We start from the raw sequence: 13,166 nt of genomic DNA, 5'->3' as shown, positions 1-13,166 counted from the left end.
ATGTCCAGGTAATGTTTTACATTAAAGTACAAAATTGATGTAATGACAAAGCACAGGGCTCTCAAAAAGACCTGCCCAGTTTCATTGTTTTGATCTGAGCAGATTTTCCCTCTCTCTGATTTGAAGAGAAGAGCAATTCATCCTCCTAACACCTTACCCGGTGGGATGGTAAACCCAGGAGGCAGTTGAATGGTCGTCTGTTGTTGTTGTTGTTGAGGGTCTGACAATCAGTTGGGGGGCTACAATCCTTTGAGCCGCTGGGACTCCCGGTTGAAGCAGAGGCTGTGTAGCTGTGGCCACAGCCGGTGATGCTGGCCTTACCATGCCAACCGTTGTAGTCAAAGTTTGTCCACCAACATTGACAGCAGGCTTTGCCATGACATGACTTGCAGTAGAAGTCGCTGCTAGGTTGAAAACAGCAGAGGGAGATGAAACAGAGTTTATTACGGAATTGACAACACTTGACGGACTGGACATTACTATTTTGGACTGCACGGGAGCGTCCGAATTCGCTTCAGAACCCTCTTTTTTGTGGTTCACTTGCGAAGTTACTGCAGAGGTGATAGGTCCTATCGCGCCTTGTTTAACCAAGGCCGAGACGGTAGTGCCATTTCCATTCTGCGCGATGCTCGCTACAATGTGACTTGGTAGTCTTTGCAAAGCAATAGTAGGAGTCCCCTTGTCCAGGGGAATCGCTGATTGAGTTGAGAAATGCTGGAGCTAGATAAAGTGAAATTCGTCGTATTTACACAAGATGTAACGTCAACCGTCCGACTTGAGTTTGCTGCACTTGCACTGCTAGACACAGTGCTAACGTTTTTAATCAACGCATCGGTTCCCGCGGCAGGGGATATTCCTTGACGTTACCGCTCCTCCGGTACCGTTCAAACTCTGTATTCCCACGGATGCACTCCGTAACGATGCAGTTATGCGTTTTCTTGGATGATCGACAATGTCTGTTGATGTCTGACCTGAAGCCAGAGCGGAACCTCGGCTGGTGGTGGTGCTGAGGCTGCTGACAAGCGGAGAAGTTGCTACACCACCAGATGCAGGCAGTGTTGTGATAGATGATGTTCCATGTGATTGCAAACCGCTCGTGGTAGCGTTTACCCCGGTCCCTGAAGTGGTGGAAGCTTCCTCTAAGGACGGAATAGAACTAATCGAAGAAGATGTAACAGTTTTCTCTGAGCTAATTTCCTTAGAGTTCATCTCCTGGTGCATCCCAGCTTTATGTTGTTGTTGCTGTTCTAATGTAGTACCCACTTGGGCTGGTAGCGTTTTTCCTAAGTGATGGTTTGCAGTGACTGTAGACCCAGCACCTCTGTTTTCCGACTGAGTATCTGCAGGATTGCTTTGTCCGACAAGTTGTGACTCCAAAGAGCCCACTAAATCGCTCACTGCTTTTTCATCCACCTCAGAAAAGAGCATATCTTCCAGTGGGTCGGAGGTGCCCGCCATCTTTGATCATAGATCACTGTCTAAAAATTGTAAATGAATGAAATGCGCATGCGTGTTACTAGGCATTGTGGGAATTAATCTGACGTCAAAGCGCCAATATTTATGATTATTTGTCATTTCATTGATTAATAATATTTTTTACATCATGTATTACAAAACACAATACTGTAGTAAGGACAGCACGTTACATTTCAGCACGTAATAAAGTGGTAGTTCTCACAGAAACTCAGAAACCTCACATTTTATTATGGCAATGGAAATAGGCTTTAGGGTGGGGGGTGACATCAAATATAGAGTAGCCTATGGTCCAAGACATATTTTATTTGTTGTCATAGAGATTTTATTTTCACACTTGCCACAGAAACGATTGGAAATACTTGTCTTTTTATGTATTTTTATGCATAAAGTGGACTCAGCAGAGAGATGGGCGATAAGGTGTCCAGTTGCAGCGATGAAAAATGTACATAAACTATCGTTGGCAGTCTCAGATCTAGGATCAGTTTGCCCTCTCCCAATCCCAGCAAGTATCCAGTAGGGAGAGAAACACAAAACTAACCTTAGAACAGTAATCTTTGAAAGGTAGCATGATCCCGTGAAAACTCGCGATATCTACTGTTTACAGAGACGATTTCCCACCATTCTCTGCGGTGAGGCAACAAGGCATCATATGAAAACGGCCATGTCGTGGTGCTAGCAAGTTGGTGGAAGAACGAACGGGCAAGAATCTTTGTTAGAAGTGTACAAACAGGACAAAAATAAAGTAGCTAGCTAGCTAGTTGCCAGATACTTTTGGAAGATATATATTTATTTTCCACACTCAAAGAAAAAGGAAGGACGGTATGAGTGGAGGGACGCCTTACATCGGGAGTAAAATTAGCCTAATCTCGAAGGCCGAGATTCGCTATGAAGGAATTTTATACACCATTGACACCGAAAATTCGACTGTTGCTCTCGCCAAAGGTAAGCTAAAACGTATACCTTACAATCAAATAAGTCGATAAATTGAGAACTCCTCACTTTTTACTAGTAACGGGGTGCAGGTATTTAGTCTGTCACTGTCAAATTGTTTGCAATGCTAGTTAGCATAGCTAGTAGATATTTTTGTCGAATGCGTAATCATGCGTGTGGCAGGCTTGTTAGCCGAGCTAATTTATCTCGCCCGTTTCAGTGCAAAGGCTCTGGCCTGTTTCATTCATGCTTTGTTGCATTATTTAGCTGACCGGGTTATCATTTCAGCTAGTTAGTTAATGAACGTTTGCTAACTTACATGATTAGGTAGCTAACGTTAGCAGTTATGGGTGATGGGAAATCGGCAAGCTAACCTAGCTAACGACGTTGACCTTAATTTGCTTGCTTGAAAGTGCAATTTAACTGCTAACTCTAGGGACCCAGTTCTATTGTTTCTCCAGTGGCAGCTAGCTAGCTGCCTGTTCGCACTGGTATGTGCATGCGCTCACTTGCATGCTCTTTGTTTACGTCCTGCCCGGCCTTTCCATTTTGTCAATACTAGAATGTACAATGAATGGTGATTGATCTGGCAGACAATCAATGATAGTCACACTGTTGTAATTTTGTCTCTGTCTGACATTTGTTTATCCCAACAGTCCGCTCCTTTGGCACTGAGGACCGCCCTACTGACAGGCCAATTCCACCACGGGATGAAGTCTTCGAGTACATAATCTTCAGAGGCAGTGACATCAAGGACCTGACTGTTTGCGAGCCACCCAAAGCCACCAGCTCCCTGCCTCAGGACCCTGCCATTGTTCAAGTAAGCATTTCCAAGTTTATTTTCTGTTTACATATGTAATAGTTCTGTATGTGGTTGTGTCTAACATTTTGTTTTACTTCCCCAGTCCTCAATTGGATCCTCCAATGCTCCACCCCCATCATTCCAGTCTGTGGGCTCATATGCACCCTTTAGCAGCAGGGCGCCTGTCCCCCCTTACAGCCAGTTTAACCCCAGCCCCCAGGTGTCCCAGCAGTTTGGAGTTGTCGGTGGAGGTTGGTACATTCATCTTGTTGATTCGCCATTCTATAATCTCTGAGATGTCTGAAACGAAGAATGATCTTGAAAGCTCTTGTATTGTCAGTGTGAAATGCAATGCCGTTGGAACAAATCATTTTATTCTTTAGCATATCTGCCTTTCAATATCATAAAATGTTATGTTCTATGTGGTATGTTGCTTGCAGTTAACATCAGTGGAGGACTAAACTTCTTGCATTATTATAATCACACCCCTGCCTAGCCATTGATCATGACTCAGTACCATTACATTACACATACAGTGGGGGGAAAAAGTATTTAGTCAGCCACCAATTGTGCAAGTTCTCCCACTTAAAAAGATGAGAGAGGCCTGTAATTTTCATCATAGGTACACGTCAACTATGACAGACAAATTGAGAGAGAAAAAATCCAGAAAATCACATTGTAGGATTTTTAATGAGTTTATTTGCAAATTATGGTGGAAAATAAGTATTTGGTCACCTACAAACAAGCAAGATTTCTGGCTCTCACAGACCTGTAACTTCTTCTTTAAGAGGCTCCTCTGTCCTCCACTCGTTACCTGTATTAATGGCACCTGTTTGAACTTGTTATCAGTATAAAAGACACCTGTCCACAACCTCAAACAGTCACACTCCAAACTCCACTATGGCCAAGACCAAAGAGCTGTCAAAGGACACCAGAAACAAAATTGTAGACCTGCACCAGGCTGGGAAGACTGAATCTGCAATAGGTAAGCAGCTTGGTTTGAAGAAATCAACTGTGGGAGCAATTATTAGGAAATGGAAGACATACAAGACCACTGATAATCTCCCTCGATCTGGGGCTCCACGCAAGATCTCACCCCGGGGGTCAAAATGATCACAAGAACGGTGAGCAAAAATCCCAGAACCACACAGGGGGGACTTGTGAATGACCTGCAGAGAGCTGGGACCAAAGTAACAAAGCCTACCATCAGTAACACTACGCCGCCAGGGACTCAAATCCTGCAGCGCCAGACGTGTCCCCCTTGCTTAAGCCAGTACATGTCCAGGCCCGTCTGAAGTTTGCTAGAGTGCATTTGGATGATCCAGAAGAGGATTGGGAGAATGTCATATGGTCAGATGAAACCAAAATATAACTTTTAGGTAAAACTCAACTCGTTGCGTGTTTGGAGGACAAAGAATGCCGAGTTGCATCCAAAGAACACCATACCTACTGTGAATAGCTGGGTGGAAACACCATGCTTTGGGGCTGTTTTTCTGCAAAGGGACCAGGACGACTGATCCGTGTAAAGGAAAGAATGAATGGGGCCATGTATCGTGAGATTTTGAGTGAAAACCTCCTTCCATCAGCAAGGGCATTGAAGATGAAACGTGGCTGGGTCTTTCAGCATGACAATGATCCCAAACACACTGCCCGGGCAACGAAGGAGTGGCTTCGTAAGAAGCATTTCAAGGTCCTGGAGTGGTCTAGCCAGTCTCCAGATCTCAACCCCATAGAAAATCTTTGGAGGGAGTTGAAAGTCTGTGTTGCCCAGCGACAGCCCCAAAACATCACTGCTCTAGAGGAGATCTGCATGGAGGAATGGGCCAAAATACCAGCAACAGTGTGTGAAAACCTTGTGAAGACTTACAGAAAACGTTTGACCTGTGTCATTGCCAACAAAGGGTATATAACAATGTATTGAGAAACTTTTGTTATTGACCAAATACTTATTTTCCACCATAATTTGCAAATAAATTCATTAAAAATCCTACAATGTGATTTTCTGGATTTTTTTTCTCATTTTGTCTGTCATAGTTGACGTGTACCTATGATGAAAATTACAGGCTTCTCTCATCTTTTTAAGTGGGAGAACTTGCACAATTGGTGGCTGACTAAATACTTTTTCCCCCACTAAGTTATTGAGTGAAGGCATCTTCTGTATGGGGGAGTTTTGTTAAGATCCCCAACGCTCGGTCTGAACATTAACACACACCACTTGCGGTACGGTTTTGGAAGTATAAGGATCTTATCTTTCATATCATTGAAATAATAATTAAACAAAAGGTTACATTGATCACATTTGATTTGTCACATGCGGCGAATACAACAGGTGTAGACTTTACAGTGAAATGCTTACTTACAAGCCCTTAACCAACAATGCAGTTTTAAGAAAAAGAAGTGTTTAAGTAAAAAATATTTAGAATCGATTCACGTTTAAATTGAGTATTTGGGTGTTGGCTGCCAGAGCCAGTCTACCTTTGAAGATATCACATAAGGTCCTTGGACCTTAAGGAGTAATGGCAGGCTCCTTAACAGTACATCTTGGGCTAACCCCTGACTTGTCTTCTAGGTCACACCAGTCCCCAGCTGGACCCTCTGAGGAAAAGCCCTTCCCTGGAGCAGGCAGTGCAGACTGCCCCCACCACTGCCCATGCTGCACCTGCACCAGTGGGACAAAGGAGCCCAGCTGGCCCACCAGCCAGGCCCATCACTACCCTGAGCAACCAGAAGCCTCCAGACATCCTGGAACAGAGGAGGGGTGAGGCTGACAGGGGAGGCTGTAGCCAGGCTTGGCCTGAACGTCCACAATACAATGCTGTCACACAGACTAGTCTACATTGCCTGTTTAGAACAATTGCTTGATCGGCTATGTCGCTAAGTGAAGCACCTGGCCATATGGCTTTCTAGTTTAGAATATTGTATTTTGAAGACTCATACTTGACTGATATGTCAAAATAATTGCTAGTTTGGTCTGTTATTTTGTGCTGTTTAGGCCCTGAGGTTCAGAAAATACCCAGAACAGATTCTGAGCAAGGTGGTGGCGACAACCGGAATAACCGTCAATGTGGTGAGTTGGTTCTCATGAAACTAACAGTGTACTTGTTAACCTGTGACTCTCGCCCTAGTTTCTGTTGTATACTGCCTTACTGGTATTAATGTACCCATGTTTTCTGTCAAGATCTAGACGTATTCAAACAATCATTTAAACGCTGCTTTGATGTTATTGGTTGTCTGACTCCTCTGCTGTCCTGTCTTCCCAGCCGGTGGTCCTCCCCCTCAGCGCCGTGGTCGTGGAGGTGGTCACCGTGGGAGAGGCCGCTTCAACCCACACAGGGACGGCCCCATGAAGTTTGATCAAGACTTTGACTTTGAGACTGCCAATGCTCAGTTCAACAAGGAGGAGATTGAAAAAGAGTTTCAGAACAAACTCAAACTGAAAGGTACTACTTGTAATTATTATAGCAAATTCCACGCAGCATTAATGTCATGGCCTAGCCTGTGTTCCTCCTGAAATCCCAGGCTGCCACACTGTTGATTTGGAACTTGCGTCAAAATGTTTTGTGTACTCTTTATCCTCTTAGCTTAATCCAAGTTTATGAAGAAGAAAAAATGGTTTACCCCCTTTTAATTGTCTAACATAGACGACAAGCCTGATAAACCAGAGAAGGCTCTTAATGGAGATGAGAAGGCAGATTCTGGTGTGGAGACCCAGAACAGTGAAGGCAATGCTGAGGAAGAGGAACCTGTGGTGGCCAACGTTTACTACGACAAGACTAAGTCCTTCTTTGACAACATCTCTTCTGATGATACAAGGCATGTTCCTCCTTTTTGCTCTCTTAACCGATTTTTTTTTTTTATTTATGTGCTTTGTGGTATTGATATTGTCTTATACTAATGGAAATCCAAAGCATGTCTGTTAGAATAGGTTAGTCTTTTGCATTAAATGTCTCATTTTGTATTTACAGGAAAGCAGCTGAGAGATCTGGAGGTTCAGGATTCCCAAGGAGGCAGACTTGGGCTGAGGAGAGGAGGATGAATTCGGAGACCTTTGGCATCCCACTGAGGCACAACCGAGGCCGAGGAGGCTTCAGAGGAAGTCGTGGCGGCATGGGCTTCCGCGGGGGCAGAGGGCGTGCCATGAGCAGAGGTTCCTTTGGACCCCCCCGCGGGGCCCCACCCGGCTTCAGGGGAGGATTTCGAGGAAGCAGCAGAGGTGGCCGGGAGTTCGTTGAATATGAATACAGGGTAAATCATTCCATACCATTTGGTTTACACCACATGTACACATTTTTGGTGATTTTATTATTCAAAAGTTAAATGTACATTGGCACACACTTGCAACAAAGGACAAGGCAACCCAACATCACACTTATGATGCAAGTTAAGTTCAATATGATGCAAGTCTGTCTCGATATAAAATGCTGGATGTGTGTGCACAAGTCTAAACATGTTTTGCTTTATTCCAGAAGGATAACAAAGTGGCCGCGTAGTGCACTAGAGAGACGGATCCACCAAGAATTGTAGCCCTTCATGGTCCAGAAATATGAAGACATACTCTGTAAATTTCCCACCAGCACTGGGGTTGACTGCTTGATTTCAACGGGTGTGAATGCAGCCTCTTTACCAATTTATCTTTTTCAAAAAAAATACAACAAAGCAATATAATGTGCTTTTGAAAATTTGAGCGTTGTTTGATATTATACAGTAATCAGAGGGACAAGAACTTGTGTAAATACCGTACTCCAGTGGAATTATTCAGTATTTTTGCATCTATTTGAGTTCTTTTCTTACTAAAATTTGTATTTGATAATGTTCTGTTATGTGTAAAGATGTATGCAGAAGCCCGCTGATACTGTGAGTACTTTGATCACTGAAAATAGCTTTATTTTTGGGATATATCCTGTAATGTACCTTAGGAGCACTAAAATCCTACATAGCCTGTCGGGGTCACAGTTAGTTTTTTATATTCTCTCCTAGTCTACATATCTCCGTAGCCATTTATCCTGTATTTTGACGTTCTGCTGTACTTTGCCAAGTTTCTTAGTCAGAGAATCTCATGTTTCAGTGTTCCTGCTAAAAGACTCAAATGTAAATGTTCTTGGGGTACATCAAGTAGATAAGTGGTTTACGTCATAGTCTCACTTTGGTTTTTGGTTGTAGAGATCCTGCTTTCAAATGAAGGTAGACAGTTCAGACCTTTAACATAAGCTATTTATACAAGATCAGAGTAGGTCAGTCATCCTGAAAACACTTTGGATTATGGTGCATTTGCACTTATCGGGATAATTTCTGTTTTATAATCTTGCTGAATATTGAATGAATGTATTTCTAGTGCATCGCGCTGTTATTTCTGCCCCAAAGATATTGTGTGGTTGCCACTTAACTTCTGGTTTTAGAAATGCATATGAATGCAGGGATTCAGAGCTGTTGGGAAGTTTTCTCTTCCCCTAAGAATGACCAGTGTTGTTTCCCAACACCCGCTAATGCTGGTCGCCAAATAGAGGTAATGTTGGGAAGGACTGCAGTCTTTGTGATTCAGTGATTGGGGTGAGCTGCACATATTTGCTCTTGCATATTTTTGTTAAATGTAGTGTTGGTAACTATTGCCCTTTTAGTGTAGTCGATGTAGTCAAAGGAGGCTTTTCTGCAACAATCATGGCTAAACTTGGAGCATCATAGTCATTAGAAATGGCTATCTAGCCTTCTCCATCTCCCCAGCGCTTGAATATGCATTGAAATAACTGCCATGTTTTAACTAGCCGCTTAACAAGTGTCTATGGAATTAAATAATTGTTGACCTCTAAATGTTTGCCCTGAAAGAGAAGATGGCTGGCTCTGGCCTAGACTGCTGTGTAACCAGATGTATCTTGTCCCCAGTATGCCATAGGACTCTGAGCATTGGACTACTTTTTCTCAGTTTGTTTCAAAACAATTTGCAATTCAAGTGTTACTGATGTATGTTGACATTTTTCTAGCAGACAGTCTTGCTTTACCTGATGGTCTATTGGCATGCTTGCCCTTGTATGGTGTTGCATCTAAAACAATCTGGTGTGCTCAACTCAATGATGCTGGTGTTTTTGTTTTTCAGTCCCACTAATGCAACTTCCGGGAATAAGTCTCATTCACCAGCTGTATGGACAGCGTAGTAGCCTGGCACAGAAGTGATTCTCATCCAAGCTTGTCCTGAAAAGAGAAATTGAGTACTGCCCGTCTATTCGTTGACGTGACAAAATATGTTGGGGGAGAGTAAGGGCTGTATAACTTGGGGAAAATCTTCAGAGATAATATTCTGCACAGCTAGATTTGGGTATATGTTTTTAGATTTATTTTGTTTAAGTTCAACCACTAAGTTTACATGATGTTGAAGGAAACAAAATTAATTAACTTTTGGAAAAAGTTAGATAAAAGAAAAGTAGTGAAGTTACTCCAGACCTTAACCAATCTACTAAGCTTCTGGAAGAATTCCTAGTGATTCAAATTCCAGCATTTGTAATAAACCGCATCGGTGCCCTAAGCGTGCTATGTTTGTCCCTTTCCCTATGCTTGGGGAAGTCTATTGAGCTCTGTCTATTGTCCAGCACTAGCAGTTTGGAGGATTGTCCATATAATCACACCTAAGATAAAGGGATGTGAACTGGATGTTGAGGCCAGCGGAGAATGGGGGTGGATTGTTTGATCTCACTTTTTGTCAGTATGTTCGGGAGTGCTAGAAGGAGGGATATGTATTTATATTTCTCTCTATTGACCTACAGTATGATGACAATATGGAAGATGTACTATTTGAAAACACTACAAGATAAACCTGATCTAGATCATACAAAATGTTGGCAGCTAGGCCAATATATCCTGTAGTTCATAAATGTGCATTTTTACTGAATAGTTGTACATATTGATAATACAGAGCAATGTATGGCAGCCTTAGCCCCGTGTGAGATCAGGATGGTTTGTACGAGGTTATGGCAGCCTTGCCTTGTCATAAAACACAAAACAGTGACTGAACAAGGATTATACACAGGAGCCTGGGCAGTTGCAATAGCCACATTGGTGTAAGGTCCAGAGCTCATTTGAGATTTCAAACAGTACATATTACCTACATATTGCTGTTAAGTTTTGATTACATTAGTTACTCCTTCTGACTTCTGGAATAATAAAGCCAGATATTGTTTCTAAATAAAGCAGTTGAACAGCATGGTGTACTTCAAGTGGGCTGCACTCTGCAGACAGGTTTTTACTCAAGATAAAAATAAACAATTGTTCAATAGCCATCTCCTTGTTTTTATTATATTCTCAATCAAGGGTTGTCTTCCAAGAATTGTGGACACTGCAAGTGATATAACACTAGTTGTACACTACTCAGTTAACATGTTTTTCCAGATTTTTTGAGAAATGTAATTATTGCCTTCTAGCAAACCTTCAAGCTCATAGCATTTGTGTGTGTGTGTGTATGTCCATGTTTTATCATTACTCTTTAAGGCTCTAACTTCAGTATATTGAAATATGTTTATGGCCATGGTCTTTTCTAGAGAAGGGGGAACACATGTACATGTAGTTTGGAAATCTATTTGAGTTATATTTTTATAGACATGATTATGTGGAAAGCCTTGGGTTGAGTTTTTCTTACGTTTCAGTAGTTTGTTTACAACCGTTTTTTCACTTCGCTCCCTAGCTACTTCTCGTCCTACTCCTGTCCAAAACAACTGGGGAGGTGAAAGCGATATAGCGGAACCATCAATAAGCCGATCCACAGGTTTAGCAGGATTCTATATCAGTAAACGCGGATGGGGTAAGAACAAGGGACTATGGATTGAATTGAACGTGCACATTTTAGACAGCCACAAAGTCAAGATGGCTATATCGTAAAAGTTCATTAAAACAAACATTTACTTTTGGGTCATAATTAAGGTTCGGGTTAGGCATAAGGTTAGCAGTGTGGTTCCAGGCTCTGTCGTAGCCGGCCGCGACCGGGAGACCCATGGGGCGGCGCACAATTGGCCCAGCGTCGTCCAGGGTAGGGGAGGGAATGGCAGGCAGGGGATGCAGCTCAGTTGGTAGAGCATGGCGTTTGCAACGCCAGGGTTGTGGGTTTGTTTCCCACGGGGGGCCAGTATGAAAAATAATGTATGCACTCACTAACTGTAAGTCGCTCTGGATAAGAGATGGTTAAGAAGATACATTGTCGAAATGGGCGTGGTTTATAACTTTGTGGCTGTGGTAACTAGTGACGACCGAATATCCCATGCAGTACTAGCAAAGATGGTGGATTTCCTCTAGCTAGCTAATGTTAGCTCACTCGTAGTCACAGCCACTGGCTAACGTTTGCCATTCAATTTAACTCAAAATGTCTGTTGTCTTTGTACCGAAAAGACAAAGAGGAAAAGCTCAGATCAACCAAGAAACCATCCAAAGAGTAAGTAATGTTAGCTATCCACCAGTTTGGTTATGGTAATCCTATGTAGCATTTTTGCTAGCTAGCTAGAATGTTAGCTTGCGTTCTCGAATGTTTACAACTTTGTCTAGCTCGCTAAGCTAATTAGCTAGCTGTACAGCTGGTTTGCTATTTGGCCTACATATTATCATATGTGGTAGCTTCGGTAAACAAGTTGCCAGCTGTGTGAACAGTTTTCATATTTTCCAACTTTCAGTTGCTGGACGAAAATGACCAGCTGGTAAGGTGCATCACAGAGTACATGCAAAAAGGACGAGCAACGGAATGTGTACAGTAAGTTCAACTTAATATCTTTTTGTAATTTCCCCAGGGCAGGTGATGTCAACCCTTCTCCTGGAACTATTGGTTTTGCAGGGTTTTAAACCAGCTCTATACGAACACACCTGATTCAGCTAATCAAATGGCTACCCGGACTTTTTGTCTATGCATAGTCACTTTACCGCTACCTACATGTACATATTATCTAAAATACCTCGACTAACCTGTACCCCCGCACATTGACTCGGTACCCCCTGTATATATAGCCACGTTGTTTTATTGTGTAACTTTTTTAACTTTAACTATTTTTCTTAACTACATTGTTGGTTAAGGGCTTGTAAGCATTCGGCCCATGTGACAAATACAATTTGAAGTACCTGATGAATAATCAATTATGGTAGGGCTGGAACAAAATCCTGCAGAGGGTTGGCCACCCTGCCGTAGTCACAGACATGTTGTTTTAACTACCATACTGTATTCAACGTTTCTCCCCAGATATCAACAGATCTTGCACCGCAACATTGTTTACCTGGGAACCATAGCAGACGCCAGCCAAACCTGGCTCCAACCACAAACGTATGTTTTGTCACTCAATGAAAATGCAACCAGCTGCATTCATTGCTTGACCGTTGTTTCAATTGTTTGTCGATGTTAACTGGTGTTGGGTTGCAAATTGACTCTGAATTAAATTTTCAGGTCCCCAACGGAGGCACCAACATTGACAGCCCAGAATGGACATAAATGCCATCACACAAAATGGCCAATCATTTCCTCTGAACTGATTCACATCTTTCATTCTTTTCAATTAAAAATATATAAAGTTTGCTTTCCTTACCTACTGCTGTAAAGTAACATGAGGTTCATTTAATCATTGAGTTTGGGCATACTGAGCTTTCGCAGAATATTATCATCACAGCATCATTACTCCCAACAGGTCAGTTCGTGAACAAGTCACCACCAGCGTTAGGTTCCAGAATTGTTCAGTTTGAAGCACACTACTAGGGATAGCCTTGGACAATGGCTATTATTATTATATTACTGACAAAGGATTTCACTTAAAGGTCCACTGAACTTCAAGCCTTAGCCAAAGGTAAAACATGTTACAGCCAAGTTCTGACTTCAAGCCTGCCAGTTAAAACCAGACACCACTAGAGGAAGCTAGAAAACTGGATGTACAACAGCCTACTAGGCAGCCTGTCACCCCTCAAAGAAATGGATCATACTGTAATATATGTGACAGCATAAAGTCATGTC

General features: G+C 42.5%; 3 protein-coding genes across 7 annotated transcripts in view; 2 read left to right on the top strand and 1 right to left on the bottom strand.

Annotated features, from left to right (window-relative positions):
* LOC121534525 (transcription initiation factor TFIID subunit 4-like) overlaps nt 1–1,540 on the bottom strand; it is a 40,775-nt gene extending 39,235 nt beyond the window's left edge. The window contains exon 1 of one of the 2 annotated variants that reach the window (XM_045206035.1): nt 158–1,540. The gene's annotated coding sequence lies outside the window, so the exon portion shown is untranslated. The remainder of the gene's footprint in view (nt 1–157) is intronic. The other variant, XM_045206036.1, reaches the window with a different exon arrangement.
* Nucleotides 1,541–2,090: 550 nt separating this feature from the next.
* Nucleotides 2,091–10,473, top strand: LOC121564977 (protein LSM14 homolog A-like). 4 transcript variants are annotated; one of them, XR_006000303.2, is made up of 10 exons: nt 2,091–2,418; nt 3,063–3,226; nt 3,312–3,459; nt 5,778–5,966; nt 6,201–6,275; nt 6,469–6,648; nt 6,850–7,021; nt 7,174–7,210; nt 7,502–7,584; nt 7,678–10,473. XR_006000303.2 is itself a non-coding variant. In XM_041875948.2 (9 exons), the coding sequence occupies exons 1-9, from the start codon at nt 2,298–2,300 to the stop codon at nt 7,696–7,698; spliced, it is 1,350 nt and encodes a 449-aa protein (XP_041731882.1). In that variant the 5' UTR covers nt 2,091–2,297; the 3' UTR covers nt 7,699–10,473. The 4 variants fall into 4 exon arrangements, 2 of the variants coding, with proteins under 2 accessions (XP_041731882.1, XP_041731881.1); XR_006000304.2 differs by having other exon boundaries at nt 7,675–10,473; XM_041875948.2 differs by lacking the exon at nt 7,502–7,584 and having other exon boundaries at nt 7,174–7,453.
* An 858-nt stretch (nt 10,474–11,331) lies between these two features.
* On the top strand, nt 11,332–12,746 carry ss18l2 (ss18, like 2). Its single transcript, XM_045206034.1, is given in 6 exon segments — nt 11,332–11,615; nt 11,851–11,927; nt 12,408–12,460; nt 12,463–12,490; nt 12,612–12,654; nt 12,656–12,746. Coding segments are annotated over 6 exon segments (309 nt in total). The 5' UTR covers nt 11,332–11,546; the 3' UTR covers nt 12,695–12,746.
* The last annotated feature ends 420 nt before the right edge of the window (nt 12,747–13,166 follow it).

This window comes from Coregonus clupeaformis, chromosome 21 (genome assembly GCF_020615455.1).
Source record: "Coregonus clupeaformis isolate EN_2021a chromosome 21, ASM2061545v1, whole genome shotgun sequence".
NCBI classification, from domain to species: Eukaryota; Metazoa; Chordata; class Actinopteri; order Salmoniformes; family Salmonidae; genus Coregonus; species Coregonus clupeaformis.
The sequence above is the reverse complement of the archived record's forward strand: the minus strand, read 5'-3'. Positions and strand labels throughout refer to the sequence as shown.

Bases quoted from the DNA above. Each gene is read 5' to 3' on its own strand.
- LOC121564977 (XM_041875947.2), top strand. From the start codon at position 2,298: ATGAGTGGAGGGACGCCTTACATCGGGAGTAAAATTAGCCTAATCTCG. The intron at 3,460-5,777 runs GTTGGTACATTC...CTTGTCTTCTAG, and splicing joins GTTTGGAGTTGTCGGTGGAG to GTCACACCAGTCCCCAGCTG. The intron at 6,649-6,849 runs GTACTACTTGTA...TGTCTAACATAG, and splicing joins GAACAAACTCAAACTGAAAG to ACGACAAGCCTGATAAACCA.